Raw genomic sequence first — 16,563 nt, forward strand, 5'->3', positions numbered from 1 at the left:
TATTCTTTATGCCTATTTATTCCATTTAATACAATTTTATTGCCACCTTTGGATCATGAACATTACCCAGCAACTCAAAATAAAATGCTAGATAAATTCTTTCAAGATTCATGCCCCTGTTCATCTGGTCAGCTTTTCAATTAACATTCCCCGCTTATCTAAAACTCCTAACACACATCTTTTACCGGAACATATCCTTCTCCGGTTATGTTTCCTACACACCATAATGGTATTAATTTAATACTTTGTTAGACTATCCATGCACACAATTAACTCATTTGTCAATTTTCATTATTCCAATTAAAATTTAAAATTTAGAAATCTCCATATTTCTATGATTTCATTAATTTCCATCCACGTTATCAACCATTAATTAATGTTCATACCACCAATTAAAAATTTAACCATAGAGATTTATATTCATCCCAATTAATTTCCAACCATATTACAAACATTAATGAATATTTCAATCTATAAGTCAATATTCATGCCATCAAGTTAAATCCTCATTATGAATTATATTTTTTAATTTCAATTTAGATTTGAGTTGTTGAATCCAAGATTTGTGAAAAACTCTAATTTATAGCTAAATCCTATTTTTTTTTCCTCTTTTGTGATTTTTTTGAATTTTTTTACTTGTAGATAATTAGATCACAAATTATCTTTTTTTTTTAATTTATTTTATCATAATTAGGTGTTAGATGATGACAACAATGAAATAACATGAAAACTAAAGAATAAATAAATATAATCTGATTTTAGAGTTTTACGCAAATACCAACTAATGTGAATCATGTGGATATAAAGATCAAAAAATCCATAGTCAAATTGACTTTTTTCAAGAAAGCTAAATTTAGGCTTGTGATTGAGCTTGACACAATAATAACCTTTATTGAGGCACTACGAATATATAAACCAAAACTCCACCCAAATTAAAAGAGACACGAACAAGTAGCATGAAAAATACCATAAAATTTAGTTAATTTTTTGATAAGTCAGTGTAGTTCAATGAAAAACCAGATTAAAAGAATTCTTCTTGCTCACGCATAAATATTATTTTAAAATCAAAGTTTGTAAAAAAAAAAAAAAACTATATACAAGCTAAATAAACTTATTTATAATAGGTAAAAACATCCTTAAAATTCTAGAAAAATGATAAGAGAGTTCTAAATAAAATTAAAAAATAATCCTAAATCAACTAGGAAACTAATATAATTATTGTATAATAGATTCTGGACCTTATTATAAGGTCATTTTTAATGTTTGATCTTTATGAAATTTTAACCGTATATAAAACAAGGCCTCTAGCATTTTCTAGTATACTTTTAGGTTGATCCAACAGTCCAGTAAAAAATAATATTTATTAGCATAAAGTTGTGCATTAGAAAAAACAATGCATGTAACTGCCAAAATTAGTTAGCCTATGAAGTAAATAGATAAAACTCTTCTTGTACAAAGATTAAATTGATTAAAATTTGATCATCACTTGTCGAAGATATATTATCTTTGAAATTCATATTAGCTCAAATACTTTAAATAAGCCAATTGAATGTTTTTTTTCCTTAACGTTATAATTGACCTAACTAGAACTTCTAATAGACTCTTTAGTATAGTTTAGGTCGCATCAACTCCAGCTCAGAGAGTAAAGCTAGGGCACATGCTTCTCTCTAGGGTATATATGTTATAGGAGGAAGCTTTCCCCTAGTCTCTTATGTTAAAGGAGATGTTAGGTTTTCCAAAACACATATACATAACAGAATTGATCAATTTATAATTTCTTAAGAGTTTTAAATATCACATTAGATAATCTAGGATCCTTCAGAGTTTATACAAAGATTACCTAAAAATTTAATCTTCATTTAAGGTTCAATCAAGTTGTTTAAGGCTATATTATCATAAATCACAAGTCATCTAAGGATCCGACTCTAATAGTAATCTATATGAACCATCACTAAAAATTTTTAGAAAACTCTTTTTAAAAGAGAAGAATTGTTATGTATATAAGTGCTAACTTTTTTTTTTTTTAACTTGCATAATTTTTCTCTACTCAGGAAATATAAGGGATGACATTCTATTTATAAGAAAACTTGATGAATCTATAAATGATAAAATATAAAACAAAATTCTAAATAATATGACATATATTATCTAAAGATAATTTTATAAATTTATTCAATCAAGTACCTACTTGATTTTTTGAAAATTTAGAATTGTATTTCCCTAAAAAAATTATATTTTAGTCATCAATTCCAAAAACTTATTTAAAATTAAGTCACACTTAGTTAATTATTTTAATTTAATTGTTAACTAATAATTCTTAATGTGGATGACCCATTAAATTCATAATAAATAAGTTCAAATATAAATCATAATACTATATTAAATAAGATTAAGTGCATTAAATAATTTAATATATTATCAATTTAATAATTTATTAATTTATATTTGAAGATTAAATATATCGTTTAACAACCTGTCATTACCCCCAAAATATTAGAAAAGTTATGTGTGATCTGACTTAATTTTTTAATGAACATTTACTCAATGTAATTATTATTTCTTCATTAAGAATATTTTGATTTAGATATTCATTGATTTTTTTTAATAAAACTTGAAACTCTTTTCAAATCTCATTCCATTTTATATAAGAATTTTACAATCAATATTATTTAAAAACATATTCAATATTTTTTAATTTACCTAAAATGATAAATCCCTCTTGATGACTCAAAACTTGAATAAATTTTTTATATTTTTAAATTATTTTAATATGTTAATATTAAAAATAAATTTTAAAAAATAAATAATATATTATTTTAATTATATTTTAAAATAAAAATTACTTTAAAAAATAACCACCATTACACCATTAAATATTACCTAAATATTTTCACACCTGGGAAACTGGAAAGCTTTCTTTGTCACCATCGGATGCATTGACTTGCAAGAAAGCATCATCCAATAGAAAATAAATAGTTTGACTTCAGCCGTGTGATATACCACAGAGAATCTTCACTCCCTGCCACATGAACTTTGGTTTTCAATTATCTTAAAAGAAGACTCGGGAACTAATGCCGTTCTTTGAGAGTAGAGATGATATCCCTGCAATTTATAACTTCTCTGCCTTCCTTGCAAATCCCTAATTCCCACTTCTTAAAACCTAATCACCTTTCTCTCCAATGCTTCACAAACCCTAATTTTCACTCAATCCCTTTCCCCAGAACCCCTTATCTTACAAAATCCAAACATACTCTTTTCCTCTCTTTCCCCAAAAACTCTAACTTTAAACTCAAAAGCTCACAAAGATTAAAACTTTCAGCTAAATTGCAGAGGTTAATTTGTCATGGGGTTAAAGATTCTGGTGAAGAGACTAAGACAGTGTTGGATTCTGGTGGTGATGGTGGTGGAGGTGGGGATGATGGTGATGGGGAGATGGAGAAAAATGATGGGATTTTGCCAGAGTGGTTAAATTTTACTACGGATGATGTAAAGACTGTCTTTTCTGCTGTTGCTGTTTCGCTTGCATTTCGTTATTTTGTAGCAGAGCCAAGGTTCATTCCTTCTTTGTCTATGTATCCAACGTTTGACGTTGGCGATCGGGTTGTTGCCGAGAAGGTAGCATGGCTGCTTTACTTCATTTATGATGTTAGGGAGGTTTTAAGTGTGTAAATTCAATGTTGAACTAAGGCACAGTCCCATCATTGAGATTGCAAGTTAATTCAAAGGTTTATCATCATGATGTCACGTAAGACTGGGATTTTGTTTGAATAATGAGAGACTTTGACCAATGGGCGTTTGGCCTAGTGGTAATTAGCAAGTAAGAGGGATATCTTTAGATTCACATTTATTGTGGAGGGCAATAAAATTCCATACAAGATGTCGCATGGATGAGGAAAATGTGTAACTTGTTAATCCTGGAAGACTGGTTAGGAACTTATTTTGCCTTTGTTATTGCTACAACCTGTAGGATTTTTCTTCCTTGTTCGATTTAGTGAATGGTGCAATAATTGTTCTCTGGAGAGTGGTTTGAAATGGCTAGTTTAGGATGACATGAACGTAGACGGATACAAATAGATAGACTTTTTGTTTATTCTTTCTACTTTTTTCAATATTAAAAGGTTTGCTATGCTGAGTAGTAGTTCAGGCATGCCATGAAACTCAAATAATTGAACTGAGTTGTATAACATTTTCCAATTATCAAATTTTTTGAATGCATAATTATTGTTTCTCTAATTTCAATGAAAATGGTGCATACTGAACCTATGGACCTTGTTAGGGCATTTCCAGTTGTTTGAATCTCTATTTTAAAATGTCTAATTTTCGTAAGAAGTGTGACAGCTGTATTACTTGAAATTGTCAGGTTTCATACTATTTCAGAAAGCCATGTGTAAATGATATAGTGATCTTCAAAAGTCCACCAGTCCTCCAGGAAGTTGGTTACACGGATAATGATGTATTCATAAAACGAATTGTTGCAAAGGAAGGTGATATTGTAGAGGTCAGATACCAAAGAAGGCACTTCTGCTAAGTAATTTTATCGTAAAATTTATACATTTTTTATTCATCAAACACTTTACTCTCTTTTTAGAATTTTATTTATTGACTGAGAAGGGGAAGGGGAATTGATTTTTGTTTTATTTCTGATGACTATGATGGGGCTCTAACTATTTAGCAATATGGTTTGATTGCAGGTTTTATTGGGGAATCGATTTTAGATGCATTCAACAAGCATTGTTTCCATATGCTCTAACTGTTTTTTGAGCTAGAAGGCACCAAAAATGATGTTTTGCTGAATTATAGACCCTTATATCTCATCACATTTGGATGAAATGTGATTAATTGTGCCTTCTAGCTCAAGAAACAATGCCTGTTGAATGCCTCTATCTTACAAAATGTCTGTTGTTTCAAAATTTCTCTTGGAAAATTTTGATCATTGCATCCCCATATGGTTTGATTGCAGGTTCATGAGGGGAAGCTTATAGTAAATGGAGTTGTGAGAAGTGAAAAGTTTATTCTTGAATCTCCTTTGTATGAGATGACACCTGTTGTAAGTATAAACTCCATCATTGGCATCTCATGTCTTAGTTTTCGAATGTTCCTTTATCCGAACCCTGATATAGGAGGAGGGTAGTGGTCGGTAGTTGGCCTACACGAACAGTCACATTTTGACCAAGAACTCCTCACTGTAGTCATAGTGAAACTGTGACGAAGTTAAACTCTGAACTTCTTGCCTTGCAGTGTGTTTGCATGTAAATGTACAATTTTCCCTTGGTAATGACCCGTCACTAGTTTCTTTGCTTTGTAATGCAGCGTGTACCTGAGAACTCTGTTTTTGTGATGGGTGACAATCGTAATAATAGTTATGATTCACACGTATGGTAAGGGCTCCTGAAATTACAACCTCTACATTAGGCATAGCATTTTATTTATATTTCTTCCCTTTTCAAATAGTATTATTGATGTCTGGAATTATGCATCTTTTAGGGGTCCCCTTCCCGCAAAGAACATTATTGGAAGATCAGTTTTCCGTTATTGGCCACCTAAAAGGATTGGCGGCACGGTTCTTGATACCGGCTGTGCTGTTGATAAGCAGAAGAACACTGCTGCATCTGAATAGTACCAAGCCCTTCGGAAGAGCTTGTTTATTTTCTGGATACTCACTCTTCCTTTCATCGAATTCTGTCCCATTTTCTTATCCCTTAATCTGCTCACTTTTTTAAAAAAGTTCCATAGCAGCATTCTTCACTTGAGAGAGGCAATTTTTGCATGGGAAAGGTTTTTTGCCCCTTTCCCATGACCTGGATGTAATTATAGGGCATGCCTGTATTGATCTACACAATTGAATTGTATTCAATGAAGCAACTCTCTAATCTCTCTTCACACAAGCATACACCCGAGGAGGTCGTAATCACTTCATCTGCGAACTGCTGTATTTTTGCAGACGAGGGGAAAACTTTGTGGGCTCTTTGAGATTCCATAACACCACATTGAAAGTTGCCTGTTAACTACACTGTTTAATCAGTTATTTCAATTTCATATGCCATATAAGATCACGCCTCTAGTCCAGAAACTGTGCGTGCGCATCATGATGAAAGCTCTCGGTAGTGGTCATATAATTACGTAAAACTGGAGACGTACCAGTGAAATGATTTTCTTTGTAATTGTCTCCTCTGTGCTTCATACACTGGACATTTGGGCCTGATTGTGTAGCAAAGTCATCCTAGACATGGCATCACAATTCACAAGAGAACAGAAACTTCCGACGTCAGGGCATGGGCTTACAGCGTATGGCTGACAAGATTTTGTATGCCTGAGAAGCATTACAGCATCAAATTTTAAGATGGAACTAACCCGTACTGATTCGTTGACAGATGGTATTTTTCTTCCACAAGGAAAGAGAGAAAAGGGAGCTGCCTTAACCACCTTGCCATTGCTATGGATAATGATTCAATGATATGTACACGAATTCTCCTTAAACTTGATGGCTTTGTTGCTATCAGAATCGATCACTAAAGAACAAAGAGACTCGCCTTCTATTCCTCGGCTTCACCAATTTCCCCACAACATTCCCTCTTGGCCTGACTTCAAAAACTGAAGTCATCGGAACAACTCCATCGACTCCAGGTACAGCCAATCCGGCCCCTGCGCCATACAGTGGATACTTTGTTCCTTTTAGATTCACCTTTAATCATTGATTGTGTTGAAAAATCCCACTTTCTTTGATAATTTTTAAAGAGACCGCATGGAAAATCGAAATTCTTATCTCATCGATCCAAGAAGATAAGGATGAGTTCATGGTATTTATTATAGAAAAAACCAGGTCGCGTAGGGAGAATATTGTAAACCCAAACACTATTTCCTCTTATGTTTCATTATGGATTTATTATGTCTATTTTTTTTTATTTAGGTCATCAAATATTTTTTAGGTAATTTCAATTTTTAATGGCTAAATTAAAAGCCAATTGCTTCAAATTTGTTGAGAAATAATAAAATTAAAAGAATAAAAATCAAAATGAAAAGGACATAAAAGATGGCAATTTTAAAATTATGACAAAACATTTATTTTGGCCCTCCTACTTTTCAAGTGATAAACTTTTGGACCCTTGAGATTTCAAAAATTAAATTTTGGTATGGAACATAATTCTTTTAATTTTCCAATACTTTAATTTTAGAGAGAAATTGAAAAGAGTCACTGGATTCTTAATTGATATTGATTTAACTTACAAAAAATATTGATTTTTAATTCAGGTTTTGATTGAGAGAGTTTAATTTAAATATTTTTTTATCCTTTTCTTTGCCTTAGATACTAGATCTAATCTTGAAGAACAACTTGGTTTCATATTAATTTTGAGTTTTTAGATAAATTAGGGTTGTTTAAGGTTATAAACGTGTTCTTCATTTTTAGAATGAAACAAGAGGATGAAAATTTAATAATATATAATCTCTTTTTTATGGGCATAAAATGCGAGTCAAACCTTTTTTTATGGGTTAATGCATTAAAAAAAAATCCTTTAAGGTTCACTTGCTTAGTCTATTTTTTTTATTTGACTTGAAAAGAATATTTTATTTTTGTTATTAAACTTTAAATAATTAGTTGTTTATTATTTAAGTCCCGATTATCACCTATGTTTTTCCTATTTTTTGAAAAAAGTTATTGTTTGATATAAAAAATACAAAAAATCTCATGCACTTAGTTTATGAAAAGTCATTAAATCTAATAGGTTTAACTCTAATTGTTTTTGCCATTGAATTGTATGATTTTAATTTTTAATTTTTTTATAATATTGAGTTGATTAAAAATTAAAATTTACTTATTAACTCAGGTGTACCCAAGTTTGATAGCTTGATGTCTTCTGTGTGAGTCGACACTTCATTATTATTATTATTTTTGATAAAATTCAATTACTTATGTGGCCGACGCCATTATTATTATACATAAAAAACATTATTTTGCAACATCACGGCTTCATACACATCTTGTATATTTTTTAAATTAGTATCTTGATGCAAGATTAAAAATATAAATTCTTCGCAAGGTTCATACGCCTCATGATTCCCTCCGGGCATGGAGGATGGAGGAGTATCAGGAGTTAATTATAACAACATTATTTAGTAATTTTGCCAACATACAAGGCCGGAAAAGATTGCTTAGCAGTGACGAACCAACTCCGATCACGAGAAGAGGTTTTGGTAAAAAGCTAAACTTAGTGACCTCTTTAACCATTCCTATCCTCCCTCATCGTTTCTGGATTCACAGGAGGCTTCGAAATCTTGACACAAACAAACTGTTTCTGCTTAAAAATGCACCTAGCAGTAACTTCAAATTTGCAATGAAGTTTTAGACCCAAGCCAGAGATCCAAGGAATGAAACTGGAACAATTCCGCATTCACAGAAAGCTCCGCTTTAAAATAGATTGCTGAGAAAGTGTCAGCAATTAAAATGCTGAATAAATCTCAGCAAAATACAATTGAAAAACGAAAAAGAACAAACGTTCTTGAAGTCATTATTCGGATGGGACTCAGAATATGGGTGGTGATATATCAGGATGGTCGGCAAGGCCTTTAAAGAGCCAATTACGACGAACGAGACCATTGATACAAATCATCATTGCCCCTCCCTTGTTTACTTGGAAATATGTTCAGAGACCAGCTAATAAGCCTCGAACGGACATCAAATTTGGTTTTTCAACACAAAAGATGCCAGACATGCTTGTCTGAACCAAAATCTAAAATCAAGGGACACAAGCTCTTCATAAAAAGTCGAAGAAATTAAGATAAAACACTAGAATTGAAGAAAAATAAAGGATAGATGTATTTCAACGAGATCATCAGATAGGAGCGAAAGACTAAAAGGTTTTGTAATAATCACAGAGATTATCAGTTGAACTATGCTTGTAATCATCATATGACCCACTTTTTTCAATCTAAAACAGATCTAATAGACAAACAAAAAACAAATTGGGGGAGAAAGATCTTATGCAAATCATATAAAAACAGGGCCTCAGAAGGAAGGCAGTAGTGGTAAGTTTGTAATCACAGCTTCATCATTCGTGACAAAAATACCAGTTCTTTCATCAATGGCAACAGCACCAAAAGGAGATTATGAAAAACTGACAGCAAAAAACATAGGTTAAAGCAGAAACGGGCAAGAAATTCATAAAAGATTCGGCCTCATAGAGAAGATTAGATTTATCAACACACATAGTTTCAGACATATGCTTGTCTTTGAATTTTTGTTTAATCATCGGCCGAACAACTATCGTGACAAAAAAAGAAAAAAAGTATCAGAAAATAAGAAAAAGGGACTCGGGATATGGGTGGTGATATATCAGGATGGTCGTCAAGGCCTTTAAAAAGCCAGTTACGACGAACGAGACCTTTCACGATGAAATCGTCACTGCCCCTCAATCATTTCCAGCCGGAATGAAAACATGAATAGATGCAATTCCTAAGGCGACAAGCCTAAGTAAAATGAACCCTAAACCACGAAAGAACCAGATATGCACCAACAGGATGCCTTGGAGACTCTTTATAAAGAGTGGCGGGGAAGGAGACTTAGGGTTTCAGGCGGTTTAATAGGAGCTGTGGGGAACAGAGGAAAGACCAAGCGTTTTAGGTTTACTCTTCTCTGTGCAATTTACGGCCAAAGGCCTAAGGTACACAGAACAAACGGAAGCTCATGTTGGGCTGGCTGGGAGGGTGAAAACTTAGTAGGTCCAAACTGACTAGCAACTCCATGTTGGCATTGGGAGATTGGGCTAAGTCGAGTAGAAACTTGTTGCCCTATCGACTCCATTTCAGCTTTTATTCAGCCTTCAAGTAATAATTGTAGCATTTAGATCTGCTTGGAATTATAATCATGGTCGTTGATCTTATTAGAAAATTATTTTAAAATTAGGGTTATTGGAACAAATTAAAAATGAGGTGCATTATTTTAGGATTAAAATTTACTAAATTATTTTTCAACAATAGTTTTCTTAAAGGAATGTTAACATGTTTATAATAAATTGTGAATAAATAAAAAATTAATTTTAAATAATTTTTAATTAGCATGTTTTTATGAAACTAAAATTCTCTATTTCATACAGAAAAAATATAAGATTTTACTGTAGTTTTTATAATAAAAGTTCAAGAATTAAAAATAAACCTATAAAACACTAAAACTTTTAAAGAGGAAATAAAATAAATAAAATGAGTTATAGACTTAAATCATATACATGTATTTGCTTGCCATATTTGAGGTTAGGGTTTACAAGATATAACTTTGTTACATTTTTAGTATTAAACAAATTTAAAGTGAGCTTTTGTATGCATGCTTTTATTGATGCATATTTTTATTGATATAAATAAAACCTAGATCATTTACCAATCAGGTATAAAGAAGAGTTTTGAGCGAATAAATAAATAAAAAATAATTTGAATCAATGGTCTGAGATAATATTTTTTATTTTATTACACGTCATTCCAATCCTAAAACAAGATAGAATATAAAATAACTTTTTTAATACACTAATTCACATATAGATATATAATTTAATACCTAATTAACTAAGGATATAATCTTTGGTGCATGGAAGTCATAATAAATTCTTTTACCATTGAAATCAGGAAAAAAAAATTATTTGTCACGTATGGAAACACCCTTTATTTAATTGAACTAAATTTAAGCAAATAGTAAAGAAAATGATTTGTACATGGAAATAGACTATACAAATAATTTCTTTTTGTTTGTTTTCCAAGTATAAAAGAAAACTAGCAACTAACTCCTAAAAGAAGCAGAAGCAGGAGATTCTCAAGTTTGGTCCAAGGTCATGCTAAAGTCTAGTTAACTTAGGAAATCAATACATTGATTTTTAATCCAAACAAAAGAATCAACTCTCTCATCATCATGCTTATTTTATATTCATCTTGTATGCACTTTATAAAATCTTTACTAAGAGATTCATTAGTGACACCAAATATATTATCATCAACATAAATTTATACAATCAAGCTATCTTTTTTTTTTTTGTTTGTATAAAAAAGGCAATGTTGATTTTATTAATATTAAGCTTATTATTAATAAGAGAAAACTTAAGTCTATCATACAATGTCTTAGGTGCCAGTTTTAAACTTTTTTAAGTTTAAAAACATGATTGAAAAGGTAAAAATTTTCAAAACTATATAGTTGCTCAACATATACTTCCATGGTAAATCCATTCAAAAATGCACTTTTGATATCTATTTATAAAAGTGTGAGGTTAGTATAATAAACATGGGCTAATAACATTTATACTAATTCTAGTCTAGTTATCGGTGCAAAGATTCCTTCATAATCTATACATTCTTCTTAATTACAACCTTTAGCAACTAGTTTAACTTTGTTTCTAACTATTATTTCATGTTCTGCTTTGTTCTTGAACACTTATTTTGTTCCAATTATATATTGACTCTTAGGTTAGGAATTAGTTCCTAAACATCATTTCTTTCAAATTGATTTAGCTCATCTTGCATAGCTAAAATTTATTTTTTATCATTATCAACTTCTAGAAATTATTTAGGTTTTATTTAAGAAACAAATGCAAAGTGACCACTAATATTTATAAGTTAAGCTCTACTTCTAGTTCATCCAAAAGGATTACCAATAATTAATTTGAGAGGATGAGAACTTACATACCTTAGCTTATTCGTTGGAATAAAGGAGTTACTTACCATCTTTTGTTGATTGCTTTAGCTTGGCTGGTCTTTGTCAATTACTGCATTGTTTGCCTTCGTAAATGTCTTATCATCAAGGCTTAAATGTTGAACACTTTTATTTAGGTCATCAAGAAATTCAAAAATCTTATCATTTTGAGTTTTTTCAAAAGCAACATGTATAGGTTCCTAGAGACAAAGTGTTCTACTATTATAAACTCTATATGCTTTGCTAGAGAAGAAATAGCCAAGAAAAATTTCATAATCAATTTTTCAACTAAGTTTATCTAAATTATCTTTAGTATTAAGAATAAAGCATCTTGAACAAAAAACCTTAAAATATAAGATGTTGGGTTTTCTTCTTCTCCAAAGCTCATGATGAGTCTTTTTCAACTCTGATTTCAAAGTATCATGGTTTAAAACATAGTAAGAAGTGTTTGCTACTTCTACCAAAAAACATTTAGATGTGTCAATTCATTTAGTATAATTCTTGCCATTTCTTGAATAAACTGATTTTTCATTTCCATAGCCCTATTTTGTTTAAGAGTTTTATGAATTGAAAAGTGATGATGGTATCATTTTCCTTCTCAGAATGTTTTAAACAAATAACTTATAAATTTATCATCATGATCACTCCTTATGTTTATTATGGAAAAAAACTTTTTTTATTTTCAACTTTCTTTGAAAACTTTTCAAATTCATAAATTGTTTTAAAAACAAAACTCAAGTATATCTTGTAAAGTCATTAATAATTATAAACATATATCTATTACAACTTATATTTATAGTTCTAACTGGTCTAAAAGTTTAAGCAAACTTTATATACGAGAACTAATATTTAACATCAATTGTTATTTAATAATTAAGGCAACTTAACATCTAAAAGAGAGTTGAATTAGTTGTATTACTGAATTTGATAATTAATACAAATTATTTCAAGTACATATAATAATCAATAATATAATTAAAATACTTAAAAAAATAAGATAAGGGAGAGAATTTACAATTAATTTTTTAATATAGTTCGACAAACCTACATCCATACCTTAAGTACCAAACCATATTTAAACATTACATTCCTTTATTAGTTCAAGTTCAATAATACAATAATTACTTGATGAATTCATACCAAACTTTTTACACCACTTAAATAAATATTTTTTAAAAGATTTTTTTCACTTGAAAATATGTTTTTTTCAAGATTTTGTTCGGTAAACTTACCTCTCTAATTGTTTACCATGGTATTTTGTTTCCACAACAAACTCTCTCAATAAAATGGATAATATAATTGAAGCTCTTATATCTCTACAAGATAATATTTATATGATTTAAAGGCGTTTGCTAGCAAAAGTAAGATTTAATAATATAAAAATTTAATAGCACAAATTAGAGTATGATAATGATTGATAATTTTATAATTGTTATGCTCTTAAAATAGCTTGTATATAGCTATTATTATTTCTCAAACAATTTAAAATTATCTGATTTTTATATAATTTCTAGATGTTTATTATTAATGAATTTGTAATTGATTGATTCGTATAAAATTTTAAATTTTATTAATTTAACCTCATAGAACATCTTATAGAATTCTTTGCATGTAGAGTGAAATGTAATACTTCATTTTAATTTTGCTATTAAAATATAAAATAATTATATTTAAACACTAAAATATACACTTTATTTACTAATTGATTTTTTCATGAAATTTATCAAGCTTCTTAATATTTTTTTTTGTATAAAAAATATTTAACACTTTCAATTATTAGTGTAATTTTTATTTTATTGTTTTTATTAAAATATATAAAAAATGAATGCATGCATATAAAAATCTACAAAACTAAGATTTCATAATTTGGCAAGTGTAGCTAAGATAATTTTCTCTTTCTTGGCCGGCAATTCATCCTATTCTTTGAAGTATTCTGCATAATCTTGTGTTCTCTTGTTTGCAACATTCCATATAAAGTTTAATAATCCTTGAGCTTTTTGAGATGTTCGTTGTTGCTTTATGATGCTGTAAGACCTGCAAGGTCGCCATGTGTCCATTACTAGCTTGAGCTAAGACATCATTAGAACTGTGCTAGTGTGATATTTCTTTTTCATGCCAAGATCGGACCTTCTCAACCTCTTATCTCACTATTAGTTTGTGGCCATAGCTCTTTATAAGACGAGTCTATTCATCCATGGCTAATTGACGATCCTTTTCCAACTTTCTTCCAAATTCTTCAATTCCTCCAATTTCTTTTCTGCATTCACAAGCTGGAGTTGATGTTCTTCGAAATGGGTTTGTTTATTTTAAAAAAACTTTTGTGGAAGTCATTATTCGGATGGGACTCAGAATATGGGTGGTGATATATCAGGATGGTCGGCAAGGCCTTTAAAGAGCCAATTACGACGAACGAGACCATTGATACAAATCATCATTGTCCCTCCCTTTTTTACTTGGAAATATTCTCAGAGACCAGCTAAAAAGCCTCAAACGGAAATCAAATTTGGTTTTTCGACACAAAAGGTGCCAGACATGCTTGTCTGAATCAAAATCTAAAATCAAGGGGCACAAGCTCTCCATAAAAAGTCGGAGAAATTAAGATAAAACACTAGAATTGAAGAAAACAGGTAATGAAAAATAAAGGATAGATGTATTTCAACGAGATCATCAGATAGGAGCGAAAGACTAAAAGGTTTTGTAATAATCACAGAGATTATCAGTTGAACTATGCTTGTAATCATCATATGACCCACTTTTTTCAATCTAAAACAGATCTAATAGACAAACAAAAAACAAATTGGGGGAGAAAGATCTTATGCAAATCATATAAAAACAGGGCCTCAGAAGGAAGGCAGTAGTGGTAAGTTCGTAATCACAGATTCATCATTCGTGACAGATATACCAGTTCTTTCATCAAGGGCAACAGCATCAAAAAGAGATTATGAAAAACTGACACCCAAAAACATAGCTTGAATCAGAAACGGGAAAGAAAGTCATTAAAGATTCGGCCTCATAGAGAAGATTAGATTTATCAACACACATAGTTTCAGACATATGCTTGTCTTTGAATTTTTGTTTAATCATCGGCCGAGCAACTTTCATAACAAATACAAAAAAAAAAGAGAGTAGCAGACAATATGAAAAAGGGACTCGGGATATGGGTGGTGACATATCAGGATGGTCGTCAAGGCCTTTAAAAAGCCAATTACGACGACCGAGACCCTTCACGATGGAACCAGATATGTAGACAGAGGGATACCTCGGAGGCTCCTTGCATAGAGGCGAGAAGGAGAACTAGGGTTATGTGTCTTTATAGTAGCTGTGGAAAACAGAAGAACGACCAAGCGTTCAAGGTTTATTCTTCATTGTGCAATTTAGGGCGGAAGGCCCAAGCCACACTAAACCAAATCGATAGCAACTCTATGTCGGCATCTGTTGGCCCATTGACTCCATTTGGCTTGCAGCTTGCTTATTGTTTGACCATCCGATTTTTATCAGCTTTGAAGTGATAAACGTAGCCTTCTGATCTGCTTGGAGATCTGCTTGGAGTTATAATCATGGCCGTTAATCTCACTAATAACTTGCCACCCAACTAGAAATGGAAAAACGTTCCACTCCTCCTTAAAACAAAGGTTACATTTACGTGTTATTCCCTTAAATTTTTTTTTGTTATTAACATATTAAAAATTATTAAAAAGAATATTAATTGAGTATTTTTTCAAGTCAAATATATTTGTAAAAATGAAAAAAAATCAGTATTTATAACTTTTCAAGAGGAATTGAAAACTTAAAGTTAAGTGTAAATTGATTCCTGCCATTTAAATGGAAAATCAATGAAGTAATTCTTCTAGTTTCAGAATTAATATTATTTAGTTCATATATTCTTAAATTAGCACTTTCACTGATTTCATTTTCATTCATGATTTGATTAGGAAAGAATGAATGTTGAAAAGAAAAAAAAAACTACTACATTATGAATGATTAAGGTGCCGTTTGGTAATGCGGCAACAATTGAGGTGCAGCCAAAACACAAAAATTACATATTTGATTACGTTTAAAATGTGGGTTCAAAATGATGGGACCTATCCCCTAATGGCTGAACCTGTGGTTGGAAAAAAGTGGCCAGTAGTTGCTGCTAACCAGCAGCAACCTCAAGCAACCCATCAACACTGTAAAAAAAAAAGCCGTTGGAAAATTAACACACCCCTGCTCTCCCATCAAAACTCCTCTGCAAATCAATTCAAACGGCTCCTCACATATTCTCCTCCCCACTCATCCATTGTCAAAAAATTCAAGGAACCCTATCTTGCCGTTCACAAGTTCCATAACGTCAACGAGATTGTATACTCCGTTTGTTGTTCACCATCCTTTCTTCCCACCTAGCAGATCCCTCCTCCATTTTTATCCTTTCTTGCTAAGCTCTGGAGTTTGTGAGGTTGCTACAAAATTACATTTGTTGCCATTGTGTGTCCCTCCTCCCTGTCATTTAAAAATCGAGTGAGCTCACAAACACACACACGGTAAAAAAATTATCTCATCTACTGTAAAAAATAATTGCCCCTTCTGTTTTTCTACTCAAAACGACTTACCATGCCTTGATGTTGTAGATCTGCTCAATATAAAGGTATATTGCCATTTGTTTAATTTTGAAGTTCATCTGCAACATGTTAAAATAATTTTCCCGTTTGTTTTTCTTCTCACAATGTGTTTGGGATTGTTGTTGTCATACTTGCAGAGCTGATTTCTGTGAGAGGCAAAAGAACAAGGGGACGAGAAATTACTTAGACCAAAAGAATACAGTTCTGCAGTAGAAAGTATGTTTTTTGTTAAAATTTTACGCCTCCCTGAAGATAATTATAGATATGTATATATGTTTAGGTGTTGTGTATTGTTCTAGGTTA

At 31.0% G+C, this 16,563-nt stretch overlaps 1 protein-coding gene across 1 annotated transcript; it reads left to right on the plus strand.

Annotated features, from left to right (window-relative positions):
- Window positions 1-3,018: 3,018 nt before the first annotated feature.
- PLSP1 (plastidic type i signal peptidase 1) lies at window positions 3,019-5,880 on the plus strand. The gene is made up of 5 exons (XM_011045178.1): window positions 3,019-3,615; window positions 4,361-4,498; window positions 4,961-5,047; window positions 5,311-5,378; window positions 5,485-5,880. The coding sequence occupies exons 1-5, from the start codon at window positions 3,094-3,096 to the stop codon at window positions 5,615-5,617; spliced, it is 948 nt and encodes a 315-aa protein (XP_011043480.1). The 5' UTR covers window positions 3,019-3,093; the 3' UTR covers window positions 5,618-5,880.
- Window positions 5,881-16,563: the final 10,683 nt, after the last annotated feature.

This window comes from Populus euphratica, unplaced genomic scaffold (genome assembly GCF_000495115.2).
Source record: "Populus euphratica unplaced genomic scaffold, PopEup_1.0 scaffold135.1, whole genome shotgun sequence".
Classification (NCBI taxonomy): domain Eukaryota; kingdom Viridiplantae; phylum Streptophyta; class Magnoliopsida; order Malpighiales; family Salicaceae; genus Populus; species Populus euphratica.